We start from the raw sequence: 26,247 nt of genomic DNA, 5'->3' as shown, positions 1-26,247 counted from the left end.
TATAATTAACAGCATCATCATTAATATTATTAAAGTAGGTTTTTTTCATTTCATAATAAATATTAAATTTCATTTTTTAATAAATTGCCTCATTGTTTATGTATATGATTTATATATGATATTAGAATCCGTGTTAGCTTTAGTAAGTGATTTTATGTTTTAGAATTGAATATGTAATGTTCAACTTCTCAATTATATTAGTAAAGCAAACACAGGCCCTATATGTGCCATTTACAAACATTTCAGTTAATATGGAAAGCGAGTGCATGTTTTTAGCCAAATTAATATAGAATTTTATTTTAAATGCATGTGCTTGTAAAACAATAAAATTTGCACAAAGAAATAATGGGGTTTTTCTCAAAAGAAGTTGTTACTCCACCCCGTTTAGAGCGAAATAATGGGCGTTTTACGTTACAACTACCATGGCTCAAGCCATAGATCTGCGACAGAGAAACTATGGGTTTTTAGAAACAGTCGTCACAACATCGTTTTTTTCCAAAACGATGCATTGTACTATGACAGTTCAGCCGCAAGTTCAACTCTTGAGATAGAAACTGGCACTGGGGACCAAGAATTAAGTGTAAAACACTAAAAACATCTGTAAAACTTATATAAACTTATATAATAACTACACACTACAAATCATCTATAAAGCAAATAGTGAAATCATTCTCTGTTAAGCATTAACTCTACATTAATAGGCGTTAGGAAGCAGTTTAAGTGCAGATACAAATGCTCTATTCTTCACTTATAATCCCATAATAATTATTCTTTCATACTTAACAGTGGCTTGTTCTGTAGACAATCTTAACACAAATATTGTTTAAGGGGGCTAATAATATTAGTCTTAAAATGGTTAATTCTCTTAATAACGATTGTTTTTAATATTGGAAGAAATTTCACCAGCAGTTTACAAAAGAACACAAAAACTATATTAATTTGTGTGTGTGTGCATGAGAGAGTGAGAAAGAATCTAATTTGCTGATCATAAATAAGTCAACAAATGTAATGCCTGGGTTCACTTGAAGAAGGCACGGGATCTCAGGATTATCAAAACATGTATATTTATTCACAAAATATACGGAGATGACCACAGGAAGCACATGGAGTGAAGACAGACATCAACGTAGTGAAAGTACCAGACAACGACTGAGGGAGACACAGGACTATAAATACACAGTGGATGATGATAATGAAGGGGTGAATACAGGTGGAACAGATGAACACTAAATAGGGGCGGCAACTGGAACAAAGGAGTACATGGGGAATGTCATGATGAAAACAACAGACAGAAAACTGGGGGTCTGGGGTCTGTTCTTCGTACCTCGCTTAAATGATCTAAGATGATTTGGCAGATCCTGGATCCTTTAATCTTGATAACTGATCTCTGGCTAATTTGTATCTCCAAACAAGTTCGCGAATCAGATTAAAATGTCTGGATGAACTGATCTGAGATCGCTGCGTGTGTTGTGAACAGTGGTGTAAAGTAACTAATTACAAATACTCAAGTTACTGTAATTGAGTAGTTTTTCTCAGGAATTGTAATTTACTAAGTCTTTTTATAAATGTGTACTTTTACTTCCTCTTGTGTACATTTTTAGTGCTGTATCTGTACTAGTACTTTTACTCCACTACTTTCCTTCAACCTGCACTTTATTTTTACTTGTCTATGTGGATTAGAAAAATCAGTCCTGTGATTCCCGTCCAATCAAATCACACATAGAAGGTAAATCACCTCATAATGTACTACCTTAACACATGTGCACTTTTGCAGCAAACTGTTTGGAAGCATTAAAAGTGTCTAATATCTTTACATGCATTGACCCCTGTTTAGATGAGGGATGCCCAAACCCAGTCCTGGAGGGCTGATGTCCTGCAGATTTAAGCTCCAACTTGCCTCAACACACCTGCACAGTTGTTTCTAAAAAGCATAGAATGAGATTGATTAGCTAGCCCAGGTGCGTCTAATTGGGATTGGAACTAAACTTTGCAGGACACCAGCCCTGCAGGACCAAGTATGGGGACCCCTGGTTTAGATGCATGTCACTGATGAGAAGATGATAAATATTTACTGTATGATGACCAAAATGGCCCTAGATACCCAGCAGGCACAAGAAATTGTACCCTAACGTCGTGGAGACGTTGCATTTTGTTTGGAAATGAAAATCTGGTTTACATTAGAACTCAACATCAGCCCGATGTCAATTTCCAACGTCCAACCTAAAACCAACCAAATATCAACGTCTAATGATGTTACAGCTGGACGTTGTGTGGATGTTACCAATATGACGTCTATCAGACGTTGAATTTTGGTTGCCATTCCTGATAAATAAATATCAGTATTTGACATCAATATGATGTTGGTTTAAGATGTTGGCTCGACTTTGGATTATGGTCACTTTCTAACAACCTAAAATCAACCTAATATCAACGTCATTTGATGTCATTATTGGACATCAAAATAATGTTGTCCTTAGACCGTGGCTAGATATTGAATTTTGGTCACCTGACATCACAACCTAAATCTAACCTAATATTAACGTCTGATGACGTTTTGTGCCTGCTGGGCAATAACTAAACGCACTACAGAATGTTACATTTACACACACATGCACAGATTACATGTAAATGCATCAGCTTTACACAGCGTAATACTCACTACTTAAAAGTACTTATAAAAGGGCTACTTTTTACTCATACTTTGAGTAATATTCACAACAGATACTTTTACTCTACTCACACTTCATTTTTAGGCAAGTAATGGTACTTTTACTGAAGTAAGCTTTTTCAGTACTCTTTCCACCACTGGTTGTGAAGGACAGATCTATCGATTCCCAAAATCATGATCAGCATGACGATGGCTGATGGCACAGCAGCGTAATGACATTATCTGTTTAATATTTAATTATCCATGTGAGCAAAATTACATAAAATGAGCAGTAAACGGTTTGTTAAATGTGACACGCAATAACTTTTCAACTTTGTTGTGAGCTGCATGCTTGGCTCTATCATGTGTCAAGTGCAATTTATTGAGTTTTAAAGGTACAGTGGATTTTCCTTATTATAGTAGTGTTATAGTAGCCATTTTTTTAATCGCTGTATGGAATAACTGGATGTTTACAAAAGCATTTTGATATTGGTAAAGGTGTCTGCAACTTTTGTGAAGCATCAAATCACCGTCATATTAACTGTCAAAACATGTTCATGACTGCATAAATGTATAATTGCTTTAAAAAAAGTCACATAATGTGCATTTCTATTATCATACACAAATTGTACTAAAGCGATCTAAAAAGTTCATATCAATAAGTTTTCTCTTTGCACTACCAGGTGGCAGTCTACCTGGTATAACTATATATATATATATATATATATATATATATATATATATATATATATATATATATATATATATATATATATATATATATATATATATATAGTTAAAATAGTTATTATTTTCCCAAGTGTATATAACTACTACTGTAAGAAAATATCAGAATTCGGCACATACTTTCAGTGTTATCTTCTTTGCTTGAACTGAGCCGATCTAATCCTGTTTATATGAATTGAACCTGCTCCCGACCAGGTTTGAGCTAGCAGAACTGTTGCTATGACAACAACTCTTGAATCAGATTTGAACGAAACGATCGTGGATCATGTCAAATCGTCAATATCCAAATCCAGCTAACTGAGTAATCCACGTATAAAGAACAGCCCCCTGATTTTGATGCTTTTGTATTTATTGTAATAAACTTATCATTATATTATAATTTAACATATTTCTAGAGATTGATTTGAACAATTTATTAAACACTAATTAAAATAGAAATAAGAGACTGTGTGTGTGTGTAGTCATTTTCATCAACTGAGTTTTAAATTTTAGCTTTGCTGAATGAAATGATTAATCTCTTTTAAAAAACATTTTATATTAGAGACTTGATAAAAACAGAGACTCACTGTACAGCTGTAATGCTACTGAATACTGGACGGCAAAATCTTTAGAGAGGAAGAAGAGTATGAAAAGAAATTGTTATAACACATGAAGAAAGGGTAGAGAGTGTGAGTGAAGGTGGTTGTGTAAGTGTGTAGATGTTTGTTATTTACAGGATCAGAGAAAGACACTGTTCCTCTGTCATAATCCAGATCAACTCGCACTCGATCAAGAGCCTGATCAACATGAAAACCAGACTCAAACAGTTTATCAGGGTCATACCACACACTCCAGACATCAGAGTTAAAGAAACCCCCTCCCTTCCTCTGGTTTGATGCTGTTGTTACTCCAAGACTCCAGATTTTACTCTTTTTAACCTCCACGATCCAGCAGTGTTTTCCTGAGTTAAAACCCTCTGAACCCAGAACACAGCGATAACAGTCAAATCTCTCTGGATTATCAAGAACTGGTTGTTTTCTTCTGATTGTCACTCTGGTCAGATCATCAGACAGGCGGAGTCGTGGATTTGCCGTGTTTGGATCCAGGATGACAGGAGCTGAAGAGACACAATCAACAGCTGCTGTTATTCTGATGTTCATATAATGTGTGTGTGTGTGTGTGTGTGTGTGTGTGTGTGTGTGTGTGTGTGTGTGTGTGTGTTTGAGTGTGTGTGTGTTTGAGTGTGTGTGTGTGTTTGAGTGTTATGATGTGATGATCATAAAATATTGTTTTCATAAATTTTTAATAGTATTGTATCATAAATATTCTGTATTAACAGTGTTATTATTAATATAGTGACATTAAAGAGAAAAAGCTTTCATTCATCATCACAGCTAATTGACTTATATCAGGTCAGTTCACGCTATGCTGAATCATACTCATTACTCGTTTTTATTGCAGTAATGATTTCAGGAAAAACAGTTAAATATGAATAAAACTGCGGCATTGAAGGCTAAGATTGAAACTTGAAAGTGTAACGTTAAGTTATTAAGGTAAAGTTGGTATTATATTCACACATTTATTCAGTGACAACTTGTGACATACTCCCTATATAGTTTACCATGGCATTGGCACTTTGAATATTCCGTCTGAAAAAAACTGCAAGTGTGACTTGAAAATAAGATTAACACTGTTTATGTGACTGTGAACAATGTTGTACTTTGATAGTCATTGGCTGCTGATATGATTTCGCTATTTAGAGTTTGCAAATAATACTTTTAGGTAATTCTATTATTAAGGGGAAAGTCCGAATGTGCGAATATAAAACAAACCTTACCTCTATTCTATAAAGTTAGCTCCATCTTCTTTCTTTGTCTTTGAAACTCGATTTATAGCACTACATAGTGTTGAATCTGGTAATCATGGAGCATTATTTCGTGCACATGACCACACAGAACAACATTGTTGGCATCCAAATACTTGTAGGCCTTTAACTTCTCTCCTTTAAATTCACTTGGAGCTTCAATGAGATTGTATATTTGGGGCTGGATGCTTGGTCATTTTGTCTTATCCAATATCCATTAGGGGGGTGCTATCGCTAATGGACCTGTCAGACAAACGCCGCTCACTTTAACGTTAATTTTGCAGAATAACTGTGCTTATCACTGGGTGACGAGCTGTTATAATACAGTGAAAGCATTGTGTAAATTATATATTTATTCATTCATTTATTCTCTTTTCGGCTTAGTCTCTTTATTTATCCAAGGTCGCCACAGCGGAATGAAATGTTAACTTATCCAGCACATTTTTTATGCAGCGGATGCTCTTCCAGCCGCAACCCATCTCTGGGAAACATCCACACACACTCATTCACACATACATGGACGACACACAATTTAGCTTACCCAATTCACCTGTACTGCCTGTGTTTGGACTGTGGGGGAAACCAGAGCACCCGGAGGAAACCCACGCGAACACAGGGAGAACATGCAAACTCCACACAAAAACGCCAACTGACCCAGCCAAGGCTCAAATTAACGACCTTCACGAGTTCACACTCACAGAGATTTGACTGAATAGAATATGCATACTTAGTGTGCTGTCCGGGGAGAGGGCTCTGAGCTCGGGACGACATCCTAACTAGTGTTATTCCCCTTATCAGGATAAAGAGAGATAGGGTCCGAGCGCAGTGTCTAGCCCGGGTCCATAACGCTCCCGCCTCAAATTTAAAAAGGTATCTGGTTTAATAGTGTGGAGTTGTGGTGGTGGAGGGATGCTGAAGTCGAAAGAAAATTATGGTATGACGTGTCTGACTATTTATAGGGGTTTCCTCTCAAGCTGATTGGATAATAGAATGATTGTGTGTGTGATATGTTAGCCTCGTCAAAGACTGATCGTGCTCCTCCTGAAATATGTTTATAAAACACCACTTTACAAGTTCACATTCACAGATATTTGACTGAACAGAATATGCGTATTTAGCGTGCTGTCCAGGGAGAGGGCTCTGAGGTCGGGAAGAGACCTTAACTTGTGTTATTCCCCTTATCAGGATAAAGAGAGATAGGATCCAAGCGTAGTGTCTAGCCCGGCTCCAGAACACTTCCAAAAGATGCAATTTATAGAAGGACAGCAGCCAGACAGATTTCATGGACCCCCCAAAATTTAGTAGACTTGAAAATTTGGAGGGGAGCTGTACCGCACTGGGAAAAAGAGAAAAAATGGCTCCAGTGGGAGCGGACACTGCTTGTGCGGAGATATAGATGTGACTCCTTGGGAGCTGCTAATTTAGTTAACAGCGAGTCTCCTGTAGGAATGATCACTGTGCTTGCAGTGGTGCATAAGGTGTGCGTCTCTCGTAGGAGCTGTCACTGAGCTGGCAGTGGTGCATAAGGTGTGCGTCTCTCGTAGAAGCGGTCACTGAGCTGGCAGTGGTGCATAAGGTGTGCGTCTTTCGTAGGAGCGGTCACTGAGCTCGCAGTGGTGCATAAAGTGTGCGTCTCCTGTAGGAGCGGTCACTGCACTTATAGTGGGCATAAGGTGCGCGTCTCCCGTAGGAGCGGTCACTGAGCTGGCAGTGGTGCATAAGGTGTGCGTCTCCCGTAGGAGCGTTCACTGAGCTGGCAGTGGTGCATAAGGTGTGCGTCTCCCGTAGGAGCGGTCACTGCACTTATAGTGGGCATAAGGTGTGCATCTCCCGTAGGAGCAGTCACTGTGCTTGCAATGGTGCATAATAAGGTGTGCGTTTCCCGTGAGAGCAGTGGTGCACAATAATGTGTGCGTCTCCCATAGGAGCGGTCACTGCGCTTGCAGTGGAGCATAACAAAAGGGTGTGCGACTCCTGTAGGAGTGGTCACTGTGCTTACAGTGGTGCATAATAATGTGTGCATCTCCAATAGGAGCGGTCACTGTACTAGCTGTGGTGCGTAATAAAGAGTGCATCTTCAGCGGGATCTTTTTTTTTCTCTCGTCCGTTTACAGCGGGCGATTGCTGCTAGCAGCGGCAACCTTATAATAGAACTACTTGGAGGGATTGAGGACCAAGAATTAGGAAAAGCTTAGGGGTTGAAATAGTAAAACGGGCACTGATGGTGCATTTCCACCGACTTTTCCAATTCACTTCTATGGAAAACTTAAATCTATAAATCTATAAAGTCTATTACTCATTATTATCTTTCTTTCTTTCTTTCTTTCTTTATTTTTTACACAATTCATTAGTTGTTTCACTTTCAGAACAAAGATTATTCTGTGTATACGTTAATAACATATTTTTATACATGTTAAGTTTATACATGTTAAAAGTTTGTACATTTTAAGTACCTAGACAATGAATCTATGGGATATAGTCTATACACAGCGTTGTGATCGACAATCGATTGCTCTTGACTGCCTTGTCCTGTACTATACAGGTGATAAGCTGTAGTGTTTGCCTCTTATGTCGGAGTAGTACTGAAATAGCCTGGAGGAGTGGCGGCGTGGCGGCCCAAGTTAAGACAGCGACCAGCCTCTGTTGATATGCTCTGCCGAGTGCTGATGCGCTGGACGTCAGCTTGGAGTTTGAAGGAGCTGTGTCATCCTCATGGAAATTTGCTGTTTGGACAAGGTTACAGCGATTGGATGTGCCAATGCTGAAGTTGAGAGAAAATGGAGGTATGACGTGTTTAACTATTCATAGCGGTTTGCTCTTGATCTGATTGGATAATAGAATGATTGTGTGTGATAAATTAGCCTCGTCAAAGACTGATCGTGCTCCTCCCGAAATTTTTTTTAACCTATGTCTGATACCTGACTCAGCTGTAACAGATCTGTAAGCCTCATTTTGATCTGAAAGGCATTTCCCTAGATAAGGCCCTGGGGTGGTTGGTGTCTGAGCAGCACTTACTGTGAATATAAATGCTGTAAGAGTAGTTCTCTGTTGTTTATCACACCTGCGTGATCTCCAGTGTGTGTGTGTGTGTGTGTGTGTGTGTGTAAGAGCTCAGACTCACTGTACTGGACAATGTCCTGCATCTTCTTCCAGACTCTGAACGGCAGGTTGCCCAAGTAGCGAGACACATGAATCAAAGCTCCAGAAGGCATCTGTGGATCCGGCTGTGAGATCTGGACTCTGGAGGAACATTCAGGAGTCAGAACTGCAGTGGCTTTGACTTCAGAAGCAGAGAAACCAGCAGATCACTCACCTTTCCATTGAGACTGGAAACTCCTGCAGAACAAACACACAACTGATCATCAACAACTCAATCAATCATCAATCAATCAATCACTGATCTGAAATCAGACCTTCAGAAAGCAGACGTCATTGGCTTTCAGCATCTCCTCCGTGTCTTTGATCGTGTGTGAAAGAGCTGAGATGTGTGTGTTCATCTCCTCCAGCTTCTCCTTCATCATCTGCTTCTTCTGCTCCTCTTCCTCCCTCAGTGCAGTGATTGTAGCTTCTTCTTCATCTCGGAGAAACTGATGAAGCTTCTCAAACTGCTGTTTAATCTGACGCTCTGTGTGCTCAGCTTGAGCCTGAAATCAAACCACATTCACTTCAGTCATCTCAGACGCTTTCTGGAGCAGCAGAAGACTGATGGGGGAATGTGGGTTAGTGAACTAAAGCTGTACCTATTTGAAGAACTAGTACTGGAGTAGTAGATGTTGTCTCTTAACAAAACCACACTGTTTTAAAAAACGCTTAAACTTGCAACTTGATATAAATAAAAAGTGTTGATATTCAGACTCAAAGTGTCGGACTAGCCCTGTTTGGTTCTGGAAGCTACATGTGTATTAATATGCAGTTATGTTATTGGCTTTATTAAAAAGTAAATGCTTTAATCTTCTGTGTGATGTGGGACACAAAATTAATCCAGATGAACCAGCTGTTGAGTACCCCTGTATTAAGACACTATAAAGGCAAATGAGAGATGAATTTATTTTGGCGGCTTTGCCTATATGCTGTTGTTATGAAGGTCAGTCAGTAACTGCTTGTCTAAAGGTCAAATAACAAAGTGTCCTCAGGTCCTTGTTAGAGCGTCACCTTACATGCAGTAACCACAGAGTTGAGGCCAACTCAGAGGGGGGCACCTTGGGACAAAACCTTTGCTGGATTTGTGACCTTATTATGTTGCTATTGTAATGTTATGCACTTTGAAATGTAATGTTTTCTCACTAGTGAATTTAAATTCTTGTGTTGTGTGTTTTGAAATGGATTTTTAGGCTATTGACAGTGATTATCCAGACTTGGCTGGATAACTTAGCTTTAGCAACTGCTAGCATCTTTGTAATCTCTGGTTTTGATCGTTGGTTCGACTATAAGTCAGTTTACCGACAACTAACTAATGGCGGTTTTGTATTTTTCTGTTTTCAAATCCTCTTCTGATGAAGTTCTGTAGAGCCTGTTTCAGCTGAGCGTGAGCAGCTTGTGTTTTTTCGGCATCCATGTTAACAGATTAGAGCTTTCATAGCGCACGCAGAAGCAGCATGAGGCATGAGCGTTGCTGAAGCAGCAGTGCCGGGATAGTTTCGGCGATGGGTCTATTTTTGCAATGCTGCTCACGCTCAATTAAAGTGACAGTGCACTGATAATGACCAAGACACATTGAACAACAGTAAAAAGTAGCAATTTTACTCAATAAATGCATCTGTAATATCCACTGATTTATATATAGTCAATCAAATGAACTTAAACGCTTAAAAACGGTAACAAATATTTATTTAGGCCCGAACTACAAAACCAAATTTAAAACTTTTAGTAATTTAAAAATTTTAGTGTGACATGAATGCCACTCCTCAAAAAGAGTGAGAAGCAGACAGTTCTTTATGATCTATATCATGTGTAAAACAAAGACTTGCAGGTTACTTGCAGGACTTGCAGCCCTTGGAGGGCTTGGTGCAGATGAAATGATGAATGTGGCATTTCCCAAACACGTCATTTCAATGAACATTTCCAAACTGCATCGCAAACTTGTAAGCTTACAACTGCACCTCTAGAGCTGTAGTTAGACGCATAGTTCCGGGTAGTTAGATGCATAGTTCTGGGTTGTATTCTATTTCGCTGTATTCTATTTCGCCCCCTATGCCCTATTCATGTTCCAAAATTTTTATTTAGAATAATAAAAAAAAAGCATTAAGGTCATCTCTCTCAAATTTAATTTGCTTTCAAAGTATTTTTACAGTTCAGTTTTAGCGATCTTCATGTTTAGCGATCTTCATGTTTCATGTTAGTGCACTTTGACATAATTTATTCCATTTTGAACACAGCCGTGGCTCATGACGAAAGCTATAGGTGACCTATTATTTAAAACGGAATTTATTTTATGTTTCCAAAGCTTGTGAAAACAAAAATATAGGCCTAGCATACATTAATGCTTTTATTTATAGTAGGTTATTTATTTAAAAATGTGTCTGTACTGTAGGCCTATTTGACATGGCCCTGTTGGCTAGAACATTTCTGCAGTGGTTTGCATGTGCTAATTGTAAAAGTAGGCTTTTCAAAAAAAAAAAAATTTATAAAAATTAATAAATAAACAATATCCTACTTCATTTTTATTTTATTTTTCTTAATAAATAGTCTAATGTAAATTAGGCCTACAACCACTAACAATTTATACAATTTATATTTAAGATTAGAATACGTGTTAGTGTAGTGATTTTATATGGAATATTCTTAATACTATTTGTAAAGGAAACACAGGCCCTATATGTCATTTACATTTATTTCAGTTAATATTGTAAGCAAGTACATGTCTTTACTAAAACTAATGTTGGATTTTTTTTAAATGTGTGATCGTGTAAAACTATATAATTTGCACAAATAATGATGGGTTTTCTTCCTCTAAAGAAGTTGTTACTAACATTGTTCAAACGATGGATCTGCGGCAGAGAAACCATGGGATTTAGGAAACTATACTTGCCACTAGATCGTTCTTTTCCCAAACGATGCATCATACTATGACAGTTCAGCCGCAAGATATGTCGTGGTTTGGGAAACACACCCTAGGATGACAAAATGCTTTTTCTTCTGCTTTTATTATCAAAGCATATGTAATTAATTAATAAACGCTACAGATTTATATCCTTGCTGTGAGATACTATTTCACTGCATGGACTGATCAACATCACACTCCAGATGAGTCAAGTGCATGTTCTACATCCTACAGTGGGACACAGGAATCATGTTCATGCAATCTGAAAAGCTACAACTGTAGAGCATTATTAAGGGCGTACTCACACTATGTACAGTTGCCTTGAACCGGGCCAAAGCACGCTTGTCCCCCTCCCGTCTCCCCCGATGGCCCACACTCACATTACATTTGGGCCTGGGCACGAATCATCGATGATGCGCTGTTCAGTAGAGAAGCCCTCTCACTCAGCACAGTGGAAATTTCTTTAGTTATATTGTTTTTGTTGTTTGGGATGCAGTGACACAGTCAGATATTTCGCCGAACAGATCCGCCACTCTTGACGCTCATAAACAATCATAAAGCCCTCGTGCTGCAGGAATGAGGAGGTCTGCTGAAGGTGCAGCTGTGGTGCAGTGAGGGGTTTGTGTGTTTAATAATCTACGGCAGTTTGCGTTCATTGAACAATAGGAATGATAAATAAATTCATATGAAACAGTCCCTTAAAAGTCACGTCTCGCTTTAAGTTTTGGGCTCTGGCTCGTTTTGCACTCGTACACAAGCATACCGCACCAAACCCCAAGTAAACCGTGCTCAGGCACACCTCACACCCTTAGCCTTAGGAAACGGCCCTGGGCACGGTTCGGATAGCATAGTGTGAGTACGCCCTAAAACTCACACAGTGTGAGCCGGGCTTTAGACAACAGTGGTTCTGTCAAACAGATGATCTGGTAATTGGCTATCAATGGTTTTAGGAAACGCATCAATGATCAATCCTCACCTTGATGTGTCGAGCTGCTCTCTCAAACTCTCCTTTCACCTTTTCATTACGTTTAAGTTTCTCCTGTAAGGATTTCAGCGCTATGTTGAGCTCCTCCTAGAATTTAAAGGAAAAATCTATTAGAGACCAGAGATTTATGTAACTTGTTCATTGTATTACATAGTAATATTGGCTATTAAATACTAATATGTTTATGAGCAAAATGGTACTGAGACATTTATTGTCAAGCTTAATCCAGTCTCACCTTCTTTGCTGGGACCACTTCACTGATGGGTCTGAATGTGTGTTTGAGGTGTTTCTCTGAAGTACAACAGACTAAACATGCAGGCTGTTTGTCCTCCAGACAGAAGAGTTTGAGTTTCTCACTGTGTAAACTGCAGATCTCCTCAGATCCTGATGAACGTCTCTCATTTCCCTCTGCCAGGAACAACTCGCACAAGTTCTTTAAAGCCAGATTAACTGGAGGGTGTCCTTTGGAAGATCTTCTCCTGCAGACGGGACACTCCTGAGTATTCTTGCTTCTCCAAAACTGCTGAAGACACTCTTGACAGAAACTGTGACTACATGATAAAATAACTGGAGTCTTGAAGATATCCTGACACACAGGACAAATATAATCATATTCAGCTGAAGAAGCCATTTCCTCTGTTTGAGATCAAGTAGTCGACTTTACTTTCACTTTCTGAATGCTTAAAATGAAAAGCCAAAATAATTACAAAGGTCTGTTTAGAAACAAAACAACTAAAATCCCTCTTCTTTCTTTTAGGTCTAAACTAATCGCTGATTCCTGTTTGATTTTGTCCAGAAATGCAGAAGAAAGTCAGTTTGTCCATAAGTAGTGAAATAATCATTCATCGAGTGGGTGGAGCAGTTCATGATCCTCTCTAGGTTGTAAAGCAGGTCAAACAGGAACATTACAACAAAATGTAGACATACTTAGGTAATATAATTTTTCCCCCCACAATTTATTCAGTCTTCACATGCTGAATTAACAGTAATAAAAAACTGTTTTTTTTTTTAGTGGGTGGGGTACGGTGACTGGGAGAGCCTATATGCTGCAATTACAAAAAACGTCAACAAATTGAGGGAAGATCTTCATCTGTTTGAAAGCACACATGCTGCAAATCCTCACAACACAAACACAACAAAATGTGTTGCATTTTCTCGTAACACTTGCAAAATTAATGGAACACAACAGAAATGTTTTCAGGAGACACTAAAGTGTGAAGTAAAAACGTAACGTAAAAACTTGTGTAATATAAGTCTTTTGTTAAAGATTGAGGAAACAACTGCCAGCTTCTGCTCCCTCTTGACATGTGTTGTACGTTTGTTTTCATCACCAGGGGCGGACTTTACCAATAAGTGAGGTAAGCAGCCGCTTAGGGCCTTTGTGAATTAGGGGGCCACGACCAATACCAAGAAGCCTACCCACATAGTAAAATTTCTCTGGCCCACACAATCAGGTTTTGCTTGGCCCACATGCCACAGTGAATTACAGTAAATAACTGGACGAAGTCTGGTTTTCATACAAGGGCCAAACATGGACCATATCTGGGCCAAGTTAACAACCCATAACTGAGCCTAAACTGGGCCAGATATGTTGGTGTGCCACGGCTGCAATGAATTTGATAAACCCATGAAGCATTTTGCTCTAGGTTTGCTATGGGCGCGCTTTTTCTCAAAGCGACCTGATAGGTAGAATTTTTTCTTTACTCAAAATTAATTTAAGTGTATTTTAAAAGTGGGTCAAGACAGGCCAAACTTGCGTGGTCCACATTTAAAATTTTAACATCTGGTCCAAATACTACATTTCATATTTGGACCAAGTCTTATGTGCCACCTTAAGCCTTTAATTGCCTGATCGACCAAATGGTTGACCATATTTTGACTGACCATATCTTTTTGAGAGTGGTACCTAAATTAACTAAACCTGATAGAGCCATCTCTACTATTTGGTTGAAGTATGTTATGCCAAAAAATCCACTAGTTGTCACTAACTCAATCAACAGCACTCGTCACAACATTGCTTCAACCATTAAAGTTAAAAACAAGAAAATCACTCCAGACATGTGAATTGTTTTTGGTGAAAACTTGCAAGGTAAGCATAGTTTTTTTGACATATTACCCTCTAAGAGCCCTAACTTTACAACGTTATGTTACTTGGTGCCATGAAAAATATTTAGTGTAATATTTAAATTTTTCAAAAACATGCTCGACCAAATGGTTGATTTGTCACTTTATGGTAGAGGTAGAAAAGCAAAACTAATGTTTTCATATCATGCATTTCTGCAGTCTGAATGGACTGTTTGCTGAGAAATATCAACTTTTGATCATTCACAGAAAAAATATGATAGCTTGTTGTTAATTCATGAATATACTGAGAAAATTTCTTAGATATGTATTCTTTTGACATTTTTAGGATATTTTTGGAGTAAATATAAGGAATTCTTAGAATCTATGTGTGGAAATCACAATTTTTAAAGATGATTACCTCTTAAATGGCAAATGCTGGTGTACTAACATTAGCACAATTGTAAGAGACTGATATTTGATTGTTTGTTTGTTTGTTTGTTTTTTGATGGATGCTAACTGTCAATTGTAAAAAACAAGAAAACATGTTGCTGTGTTAAATGAGAATTTGAAATAATTTACGGGTTATGGCAATGATTTAGTATTCAAAAATTATTTATTTTGATTATGTTTTTAAATAAATTACACTTCATATTTTTTATTTTCATAGTATATTTATTAATTCTGGTACTTTTACCATGAACCGACATATCTACCTGGCAGAGGCTGATATTTTAGTCATTATGGGATGTGTTGAAAAAAATGCATTGATTGTGTAACTAGAGACATTAGGAGTTAAAAAATGCAATGCAAAAATTGTTTTATCGCTTTTTTCATGCTATGGCAGTTAAAGACGGTGCCGCCTCCAAACCTGGGCATTGTTTAGCCCACATGCTGTATGCCATTGCCAGACTCCCGGAATGAGGGTGTGGGTGTAGGATCAGTTATAATAGTTAAAGTAATCACTTTTGAATTCCTTGGATTTTACTTCAGTCATCGATGGTGTAATTTTACATACCTTACTTGTAAAACTACAGTAATTGGGTCATTTGTTTATATTACTGTTGTTGTATTACTACATTAATGAGTTAGTTAGTTGACATTGGTAATGTAGTGATTTCTCTCACTTTAACCCACAGAGGTCCTCTTCGACCTCCGATTTGGAAAGCTTCAAGTAATGAAACTTTTTTAGCACAATTAAGTTGAACTGTTCACTGCTTCAGAAAGCTTCATTTTACTATTACTAATGCTTTGAAGCCTTGGCACATTTGCTTAGACCGTTTCAGTGTTTCACAAAGCCTCCATCTGCCCACCACTAAAAACAAGAGACAGCCCAAGAATCAAAAACAAAAAATAAGAGACGCTAACAAAGTCCACAATGAAATAACCAATTCATAAAACAACATCCCACCATGAAGGTGAGTGAATGTGGTGCTTTAATAGTGTGTGTAATCTGTGATGATGACCTGCAGCCGTCTGTGTAAAGCCACCTTTCCACAACACACAACATGTGGACACGACTGTCGTAATACGCCCCCTTGTGGCAGCCGCGCAGAATTTTCTGTCATGCATCATAGGAGAGAAGCTGTTCTCGCAGTGTCCGAAATAAAGGAGTGCAAAAGCAACAGCTATGCATTCACCATGGTTGAATAAATGCTAGAAACTCATAGACCGCTAAAACTATTGGAAGACATGAGGATATATTTTCATTACTCACATAGAAACAGAATTTTTTTTTTTTTATATATATAGACTTTTTTAAAAAAAAATTTATAGACAGACCTGCTTGGACAACACTGAAATACAGCACATCCGGTGGACCGGTCGCATATGGGCTAGTTGCAGGAGTTTGAATATTATAACGGATCTGCAGCTCAAATCGGATCCGAGTTTTCCGCATACGGAGATGATCGGAACTCCGCACAGTTTCCGGACTGCTCTCCATTGTAAATGACTGACTTCCAGTCTGTCGCTTGTCGTGTGCAGTGGAAAGGAGGCTTGAGAGTTCAGATTAGTGAACAGTTTCAGCTGTGGGATGCAAAGCATGATGGGAGGTGTAGTCCGAGTGAATGGCTGGTGGAGTGTTCATATAACCGGAGTGTCGTCTAGTGAGTGAGGTGGGTAATCCAGCTAATACTCATGACAGTAACAATTTCAAAGTCTTTATTGTCACTTTTGATCAATTTATATACAAATATTAATCACTTCAAAATAAACGTTTACAATAAAGCTGTGAAGGGATGTGTGTTATTTATATTTGTGTACTGTAAATGCTGATATTCAGATTAACACACTGTAGGAAACTCAGAAGGCAAAAGACAGCAGACTCTTGCTAACAAAAAGAAATGAGAGCGTGCTGGTTGTGCTGCAGTGAAACAGGCATCTTCAAGAAGTCTACAAGAGGTCTGACTGGAGCAGTGTTGCCCTGTATGTTGCATAGGGGGGCAGTGGTAAGGGGGAGCTGGAGACAATTTCAAACAACCCTCCTGAAAAATCTAGCTTAAACCAGCCTTAGCTGGTTTTAGCTGGTTGACCAGCCTGGTTTTAAAGGGTGTTTGGCCACTTCCAGGCTGGTTTCTAACCATTTCCAGCCTGGTCCTAGCTGGTCAGGCTGGAAAGTGACCAGCTAAAACCAACTAAAACCAGCTTGACCAGCCAGGCTTAAGCTGGACACAGCTGGTTATGGCTGGGATTTCAGCCTGGCTAGGCTGGTCAAGCTGGTTTTAGCTGGTCATCTCCCAGCCTGACCAGCTAAGACCAGGCTGGAAATGGTTGGAAACCAGCCTGGAAGTGGCCAAAACCCCTCTAAAACCAGCCTGGTCAACCAGCTAAAACCAGCCAACCAGATTAGATCCAGTTAATCTGACAGTATTGCCGAGACATTCATGCAGGCAAAAGCACAGTTATAGTGACTGAAGCTCAGGAAGTGTATAAATGCAATAGGTTAATGTCTCCAGCACAATGAAACTATTCAGTTATATAAACGATTGCTAAATGCTAATCAACAACACTCAAACTCAAATGATTGTATTAAATGAAGTATTAGAAATGTTGGTGTAAGGTAGCCTTGCACACATTGAAAACATGAAGATTCAGATCTACTCAACCCAGGCTCATTCTGAAAACGTAGTTCCATGGACGTTTCTGGAGACCGCGAAATATGTCCCGGGAGGTACGAATGGCTGCATTTCATTTTTTTTAAGCGAACGATACGGGGTGGTGTGATGGAAGTGAGGAAGGCTTTCCCGCCGCAATCAGTTTGTGCAGTCAGCTCACCGTGTACGTCGGCGGACTTTAGATGCAGAGAGGAGGAGTTAACGAAGGCGATCGGGTTCGAGGCTGGGGAAGAGCGGTTCCAGAAATCAGGTAAGACAAAAACAGAATCCAAAAAATAAAGTGAACAATTCATAACAGGGTGAGAACGCGGTGAAATCCGAAAACGTGGTGAAAAAAAATCAGACGAGGGTTTTTCTAGGCGGCTTTTCTAAATTGTTGCTCGAGTTTAGGGAAGTGAGCGAGCGGGCGGGTCAATCGGTAAAACTGGTTGGGTTTAGGGAAGGAGGAGGGTGGGTCGCACAGTCAATCATTCGGTCAGTCAGACAGCGGCCTCTGGTGGGTTCACGCGAGAACAGCGCAGGCGCGAACAGCACGATAGGAGATACAAAAGAGCGCACACAGCGACCTCTCGCGGATTCGCGAAAACAAAAACTGCACACATAAGTACCTCCCGGGACGCATTTCGCGGTCTCCAAAACGTCCACTGGACTACGTTTTCAGAATGAGCCTGGGTTGGATCTACTGCAGTCATGTTTACTGAAGACTGGAGGGTAAGATCTGGATATAGTCATAACACCTGAAGAAAGGGTAGACAGTATCAGTGAAGGTGGTTGTGTAAGTGTGTATGTGTTTGCTCTTTAGAGGATCAGAGAAAGACACTGTTCCTCTGTCATAATCCAGATCAACTCGCACTCGCTCAAGAGCCTGAACAACACGAAAACCAGACTCTTCATAGTATTGATCGGCATCATGCCACACACACCACACGTTAGAGTCATAGAAAACAAGTTTCTTCCTCTGGTTTGATGCAGTCGTTACTCCAACACTCCACAAGCCGCCCTTTTTAACCTCCATCTCCCAGGTGTGCTTTCCTGAGTTAAAACCCTCCGAACCCAAAACACAGTAATAATGGTCAAATCTCTCTGGATTATCTGGCACTACCATGTGTCCTCTGAACATTATTCTGGTCAGATCATCAGACGGGCAGAGCCATCGATGTGCAGTGTTTGAATCCAGGATGACAGGAGCTGAAGAGACACAATCAACAGCTGCTGTTATTCTGATGTTCATATAATGATCAATCACAGATTATTCTGAATTATGACTATGGCTGGATGCACCCGACCAGAACCAATCAAGGAAAACAAATATATTTATGCTTTTTTGGAGTTAAACACCTTGGTCAACGCTTGAACAAAATTTAAGACCCTGTAAATGCGGAATTAAGAGTTTTTAATACCTTTTAAAGGCCCTAATTTTTTCATAATTGATTTATCAACTTTTAATACTTTTTAAGACCCTGCAGACACCCTGATAAAGCATATGCCAGAGTTCATTCCACTGTATAAATCAGTGATAAATCAGTGATAAATCAGTGATAAATCAGTGATAAATCAGGGACAAAGCTGAAGGAAAATGAACGATAAAGGGCGTCTATGATGCCAAAATTTGTTGGCTGTTTGGACAGAACTGTGTGTAGGTATAGTGTGTCCACAGTCATAATGGTGTGATAAAAACACAACAAGTCTCTTAGGGTGCTTTCACACCTACACTTTTGTTTCGGAACGTGTCTCGTTTGCCCAGTTAGCGCGGTTCGTTTGGCATATGTGAACAGGGCAATCGCGCTCTGTTCCGCGCCAAAGTAATCGCTCCGAGATCGCTTGAGTGAGGTGGTCTCGGCTCGACTGAAACGAACCCTGGAGCGGTTCGATTGCAGTAAGAAAGCGATCCGAGCGCGGTTATATCACAGTGTTTTATGGATATGTAATAGGCTTACGGCTATATGAAGAGAGAATTATGAGTATGGTGGGAAGTTTCGCGAGTCTCCAGATGCCCGCAAACGAGTGATGATCTCCCGGTAATCTCGTGTCTCCCTCCCGGTCCTCAAATAGGCATCGTCGCGCACCCTTCTCACCCTCCCCACCGCATCTCTCCTCAGACACGTCGCGCGCGCCCACCCTGTCAATCACCACCAAACCACCACCTCTCCTGACAGCTGCGCGGGACGCTGCAAAATAAACCCTGACACTCTGACCAATGTGAGGAGAGTTTACTCGCATGTGACTTGTTTTAGCTCTTTTGGTCCGATTAGAAACTTTGCAGTGTGAAAGCGAACCGCTCCAAGAGCAAAGAGCAACAATGTAACAATTGTAATCTCTGTTTCGGAACAACTGAATCGATTCACAGGTGTGAAAGCATTTAATAAATGATACATTGTTGCATCTTCTGCCGTCTTTGGGTTGTTTTCACACTACACTGCTGGCTTTGGCTTCCGAACCAGTTGAAAGGAACCAAAATGCAGTCATCTGACAAAATCCACATCTCTCATTGGCCAGATGTTGTTGAACATATTTCCTAAACTGCTTATTGATTGGTCAGAATTCACGTGCGGGAAAATGCCAATTAACTCCCGCAGGTGAACAAAACCTTTTACTCTGGAGGGACGACTGCGCTGGCTGATTGTATCCCTGCTTTAGACAAACTATACATTTCGAGAATGAAGCGCGGCCGCGGCTGGAAAACAGTGTTTAATGCATCGCTCGTCACTTCAGGAGGAGGCGTGAATTAATTTAGCTAAACAGCGACATGGTCATCTTGCGGAAATATTACCAACGATCCATCAGGTAATGCTTTCCCCTCTCTCTCTCTCTCTCTCTCTCTCTCTCTGTTGGTAAAGCGCTGTCAACAAATATTTTCCACCATATCCCATAATGCAAAGCGCATCGGCCTACGGCAGCTGGATTAGTCCAAAATGCGCAGTACTTTTTGCGGTTGGACCTGTTTTAGTTCAGATTATATTCTCACCCCAAACGAACCGCTCCAGGGTTTGTTTGAAAGCGTACAGAGACCACCTCTTCAAGCAGGTCTCGATACGCTTATTTGGTGCGCACTCGAGTACGATTGCTGCATTCTCACCTGCCCAAACAAACCGCACCAAAAGGGGAAACGAACTCTAGTGCGATTCAATCGAACTAAATAAGGCAGGTGTGAAAGCACCCTTAAAATATTTCCTGATGTTAAAATAGGATCCAAATCCCAGCAAGTTTCCCCACACATCGAATTGACTGACAGCCAAGTATGAACACATCGCCATACATGTGCATGATCAACATAAACATGTCCACAAGACAGGATTTGCAAAAAAAAACTGTGATTAAAAGATCTGCTCCAACTCTCTGATCATCTGCACCTCAAGAATGAGTTTTACAGCAAGTTAAAAATGTATTTAATAAAAATGTTGTAAAAGTAGTTCTCCAGTGTGTGTGTAAGAGCTCAGACTCACTGTACTGGACAATGTCCTGCATCTTCTTCCAGACTCTGAACGGCAGGTTGCCCGAATAGCGTGGCTCATCAATCAAAGCTCCTGAAGGCATCTGTATATCCGGCTGTGAGATCTGGACTCTGGAGGAACATTCAGGAGTCAGAACTGCAGTGGCTTTGACTTCAGAAGCAGAGAAACCAGCAGATCACTCACCTTTCCATTGAGACTGGAAACTCCTGCAGAACAAACACACAACTGATCATCAACAACTCAATCAATCATCAATCAATCAATCACTGATCTGAAATCAGACCTTCAGAAAGCAGACGTCATTGGCTTTCAGCATCTCCTCCGTGTCTTTGATCGTGTGTGAAAGAGCTGAGATGTGTGTGTTCATCTCCTCCAGCTTCTCCTTCATCATCTGCTTCTTCTGCTCCTCTTCCTCATTCAGTGCAGTGATTGTAGCTTCTTCTTCATCTCGGAGAAACTGATGAAGCTTCTCAAACTGCTGTTTAATCTGATGCTTTGTGCTTCTAGCTTGATACTGAAATCAAACCACATTCACTTCAGTCATCTCAGACGCATCCTGGAGCAGCAGAAGGCTGATTTAGTGAACTACAGCTGTAACTATATGAAGAACCAGCACCGGAGTTTGAAAAGCACACTAGTTTAATGTTTATTATTTTATGAAATGTAGACTTGATATAAATAACAATGCTTGATATCCAGACTCGGTCAGAGTGTATGAATACCAGAAGTGTCACAATGAAGAAATTAAAAAAACAACAGTCCCAACACAAAACCAAAGACGGGGCACATGATTATATGGTGTCATGGCTTTGCAATCAAGTAAAGTCAATGGCATGTTAATTTCAGTTGAGAGCAACTATTAATTTAGGTAAATTAATTCATTTAAATAGGTGGCGCAGTAGGTAGTGCTGTCGCCTTACAGCAAATAGGTCGCTAGTTCGAACCTCGGCTCAGTTGGCGTTTCTGTGTGGAGTTTGCATGTTCTCCTTGCGTTCGCGTGGGTTTCCTCCGGGTGCTCCGGTTTCCCCCACAGTCCAAAGACATGCGGTACAGGTGAATTGGGTAGGCTAAATTGTCCGTAGTGTATGAGTGTGTGTTTCCCAGAGATAAGTTGTGGCTGGAAGGTCATCCACTGCGCAAAAACTTGCAGGATAAGTTGGTGGTTCATTGCCCTGTGGTGACCCCGGATTAATAAAGGGACTAAGTCGACAAGAAAATGAATGAATGAATAATTAATTTAAATAGGTGACACAGTGGCGCAGTAGGTAGTGCTGTTGCCTCACAGCAAGAAGGTCGCTGGTTCGAACCTCGGCTCAGTTGGCGTTTCTGTGTGGAGTTTGCATGTTCTCTCTGCGTTTGCGTGGGTTTTCTCCGGGTGCTCCAGTTTTCCCCACAGTCCAAACACATGCGGTACAGGTAAATTGGGTAGGCTAAATTGTCCGTAGTGTATGAGTGTGTGTTTCCCAGAGATGGGTTGCGGCTGGAAGGGCATCTGCTGTGTAAAAATGTGCTGGATAAGTTGGCGGTTCATTCCGCTGTGGCGACCCCGGATTAATAAAGGCACTAAGCCAACAAGAAATAGAATGAATGAATAATTAATTTAAATATTTCCTTTAATCATATGATAATTAGGGATTTCCATAATTATCAATATTCAATTTTATTGATTATTGGTTAATGATTTAATTATTAGCCATTTTATTCTACTCATTATTTCTGAAAACAGCTTTTACTTCTTCTGTGTTTTACTTGTCTAGAAAACGCTTCTTGATTTAAAGAGGTTTCAGATATTTTGACTAAAAACTCGAAGAAACATTTTTCATTTATTTTGACCAAATATTTCGCTTGTTTTAAGGAGAAACTCACTTAATTTTCACTTTTCTGTTAGTCTAGAAAACGCTTTTTTGCTCTCATATTTAAAAACACTGAACATTAAATCATTATTGTTTGGTTTATCATTATTTAATAAATCATTTTATATCATTTACACTTCTTTATTTAGTGGAAATATTGTATTATTACTACTTTCCTATAATTATTGCTTTATGATTATTCCCCCTTTTTTCCTTATTGTTATAAACTTATGACTAGGCCCACACAGAATCTGTGCACTCAGAAATACACAGATTTACAGCCCATTATTGAATCTATATAGTTACCTGTGTAAATGTATATTTAACCAGTTTTATTTTATTAATTTCAGTAATATTATTGACTAATTTGAAAGTGTTCATTTGATTTATTCAACATACAGTTTGTAAAGTCATATTTTCAGTCTTTTATTAGATATATAATATGATAGACTTGCTTTGTTCACCAAATAAGTGGATCTAGATGGATTATTTTCATTACATATATTAAGTTTTTAGTTACGATACTCCTCAAATAAATCTGCATAAATCCGCAGAATTTTTACAAAATTCCCCACACAAATAGCACAGAATATTCGCAGATTCTGTCTGGCCTTGCTTATGACTGTGTGGATTCAAGAGAGACTTGTTTTCATGAGAAAGAGATAAGAGAGACTCTCCACTTCAAGGTCTGCGATGTCTCTGGACGATGTTGTGAAGCAGTAATTTTCCATTGCTGTTGCTTGCGGGATAATAACACTCGTTAGCTTTTGGTCAGATGAAGCATTGCAGGAATATTCAATAAACTCTGCTCTTTTACTTGTGTACACATATATTTATTCAGTTTTTACATTAATTTCAGTAATATTATTGACTAATATGAAAGTGTTCATTTGATTTATTTACAATACAGTTTGTAAAGTCATATTTTCAGTCTTTTACTGGATTTATTATATGATAAACTTGCAGGAATATTCTATAAACTCTGCTTTTCCTTTATCATCATCTCCTGCTTCTGTTATATTGATAATATTGACAAGCTACAATTATAGGATTATTACAAATCACTTAGTGTGTGAGCTGAAGTTTAGACGACAGTGGTCCTGACAGATTAGCTGCCCGGCTGAAAAATCCAGCTTACACCAGCCTAATATGGTTGACTGGTTTTAGCTGGTCGACCAGCCTGGTTTTGGAGGGGTTTTGGCCACTTCCAGTCTGGTTTCCAGCCTGGTTTTAGCTGGACAGATTGGGAGATGATCAGCTAAAACCAGCTTGACCAGCCAGCTATGTCCAGCTTAAACCAGGATGGTCAAGCTGGTTTTAGATGGTTTTAGCTGGCTTTTTCAAGCCTGACAAGGCTGGAAATGGCTGGAAACCAGCCTGGAAGAGACCAAAACCCCTCTAAAACAAGGCTGTTCGACCAGCTTAAACCAGCCAACCATCCTAGGCTGGTTTAAGGTGGATTTTTCAGCAGGGTGATCTGATTAATCCTCACCTCGATGTATTTAACCGTTTCCTCAAACACCATTTTGGACTTTTTTTTACGTCCAAGTTGTTCTTGTAAGGACTCCAGTGCTGTATTGAGCTCCTCCTGGAATTAAAGTCAAAATCTATAAGACATCAGATATAAAAGTAATGTGTTCATAGTGTAAACTATTGAATAGTACATTTTTCATGAGCAAAATGAATCTGAGACATTTCTACAAGTAAAAAAAATGTCTATGATTATAGAAGTTCAAGCGTAATTCAGTCTTACCTTCTTTGGTGAAACCATTTCACTGATGGGTCTGAATGTGTGTTTGAGGTGTTTCTCTGAATCTCTGCACACTAAACACACAGGCTGTTTGTCCTTTACACAGTAGAGTCTTCGTTTCTTACCGTGTAAACTGCAGATCTCCTCAGATCTTGATGAATGTCTCTTATTTCTCTTTTTCAGATGCGACTCACACAAGTTTTGTAAAGCCAGATTAACTGGAGGATCAGCTATTGAGGATCTTGTCCTGCAGACGGGACACTCCTGAGTATTCTCGCTTCTCCAACACTGCTGAAGACACTCTTGACAGAAACTGTGGCCACATGATAATATAACTGGAGTCTTGAAGATATCCTGACACACAGGACATGTGTAATCATCTTTAGCTGATGAAGCCATTTTGAAATCCACTAGTTTTAACTTTACTTCCACTACTTGAATGCTTAAAAGGAAAAACAAATTAAGTGTGCGATCCGCTGTGTGAAATCTAGATGAAGGTCTGCTTGAATGGAACAAGTGGGAGTCTCTTTCTGGTGAGCGTTTCAGTGGGCGGAGCCGTTGGGTTCAGTGTGTGTGTGTGTGTGTGTGTGTGTGTAGGGTGGTTCATATAAAGCACGCGTAAGTTACTCAAAGATGTGATTTCAGAGTTTGCATGCACACAAAAATATCAGTATGTTCATATTTCTTAACAATCTCTACACGGAAGAAAAAAAAAAAAACACGGAAAAGTGCAGCTCTGAGAAGATGAAGAATCAGGGTCTGGGAAGACGTTTTAGCATGATTGACATTGGCATCATCCAATCGGCAGGTAGCGCCGTCTTTTTTAAAAGCCTGATTGGTTGATGCTTGGGATGCCTCACGTGTGATTGTTTATATTTAAATTTACAAAATAAAAAAAATAAGTTTTCTTGTAAATATATTTTTGATATACAACAATAATAATAATAAAACTTTCGAGCAAATTTGTAAAATAAATTTCATGATTATATATAAGAAGTGCCATATAGACGAATTACCATGTTTGCAAACAACAAGGTACCAGAAGAAAAAAAAAACGGGAGCGCTAGCATTTACAGCGAGGCACAGAGTTTGTTTTTGTCTAAGAAATAAGTTATATTGACAACATACGTATATATATATATATATATATATATATATATATATATATATATATATATATATATATATATATATATATATATATATATATATACATATATATATATATAAATAAATAAATATATATGTATATATATATATATATATATAAAATTTACATAATGCTTTTAGCGTATTATAACAGCTCGTCACCCAGTGATAAGCACAGTGATTCTGTAAAATTAACGTTAAAGTGAGTGACATACCAGTTCATACTGACAATATACTGATCCACATTAGAAACATGACATGCCTTGCAATGACACACACACACACACACACACACACACACACACACACACACACACACACACACACACACACACACACACACACAGACACACACACATATATATATATATATATATATATATATATATATATATATATATATATATATATATATATATATATATATATATATATGGTAATGACATACCAATATATACTAATCATACTTGAAACATACTCAGAACACCTTAGCAACCACCTAGCAACCACTCAAAACACCTTAGCAACCACCTAGCAACACCTTAGAAATGACCTAGCAACTGCTAGCAACATCTTAGTAACCACCTGAAACACCTGAAACACC

The 26,247-nt window shown here is 39.1% G+C and overlaps 2 protein-coding genes and 2 long non-coding RNA genes across 6 annotated transcripts in view; 2 read left to right on the top strand and 2 right to left on the bottom strand.

The window, feature by feature from the left end:
* The window catches only part of LOC141380254 (uncharacterized), a 28,793-nt gene extending 15,533 nt beyond the window's left edge, over window positions 1–13,260 (top strand). The window contains exon 3 of the long non-coding RNA XR_012397953.1: window positions 12,678–13,260. This is a non-coding gene — a long non-coding RNA (uncharacterized lncRNA). The remainder of the gene's footprint in view (window positions 1–12,677) is intronic.
* On the bottom strand, window positions 3,888–13,137 carry trim35-33 (tripartite motif containing 35-33). The gene is made up of 6 exons (XM_001342239.7): window positions 12,498–13,137; window positions 12,254–12,349; window positions 8,651–8,881; window positions 8,551–8,573; window positions 8,359–8,477; window positions 3,888–4,490 (listed from the first exon to the last, which is right to left on the bottom strand). Exons 1-6 carry the CDS (start codon window positions 12,891–12,893, stop codon window positions 3,976–3,978), a joined length of 1,380 nt encoding a protein of 459 aa, XP_001342275.1. The 5' UTR covers window positions 12,894–13,137; the 3' UTR covers window positions 3,888–3,975.
* Window positions 13,261–15,129: 1,869 nt separating the features above from the next.
* trim35-34 (tripartite motif containing 35-34) lies at window positions 15,130–24,998 on the bottom strand. 3 transcript variants are annotated; one of them, XR_012397477.1, is made up of 7 exons: window positions 24,498–24,998; window positions 24,237–24,332; window positions 21,175–21,405; window positions 21,075–21,097; window positions 20,883–21,001; window positions 18,040–18,627; window positions 15,130–15,628 (listed from the first exon to the last, which is right to left on the bottom strand). XR_012397477.1 is itself a non-coding variant. In NM_001144048.1 (6 exons), exons 1-6 carry the CDS (start codon window positions 24,891–24,893, stop codon window positions 18,134–18,136), a joined length of 1,359 nt encoding a protein of 452 aa, NP_001137520.1. In that variant the 5' UTR covers window positions 24,894–24,954; the 3' UTR covers window positions 18,127–18,133. The 3 variants fall into 3 exon arrangements, 1 of the variants encoding a protein (NP_001137520.1); XR_012397476.1 differs by lacking the exon at window positions 15,130–15,628 and adding an exon at window positions 16,470–16,885 and having other exon boundaries at window positions 17,125–18,627; NM_001144048.1 differs by lacking the exon at window positions 15,130–15,628 and having other exon boundaries at window positions 18,127–18,627; window positions 24,498–24,954.
* Window positions 18,068–20,841, top strand: LOC141380255 (uncharacterized). The gene is made up of 3 exons (XR_012397955.1): window positions 18,068–18,150; window positions 18,244–18,942; window positions 18,976–20,841. It is a non-coding gene; the product is annotated as an uncharacterized lncRNA (long non-coding RNA).
* Window positions 24,999–26,247: the final 1,249 nt, after the last annotated feature.

This window comes from Danio rerio, chromosome 22 (genome assembly GCF_049306965.1).
Source record: "Danio rerio strain Tuebingen ecotype United States chromosome 22, GRCz12tu, whole genome shotgun sequence".
In the NCBI taxonomy this organism is placed as follows: domain Eukaryota; kingdom Metazoa; phylum Chordata; class Actinopteri; order Cypriniformes; family Danionidae; genus Danio; species Danio rerio.
This window is presented reverse-complemented; position numbering and strand designations above follow the sequence as displayed.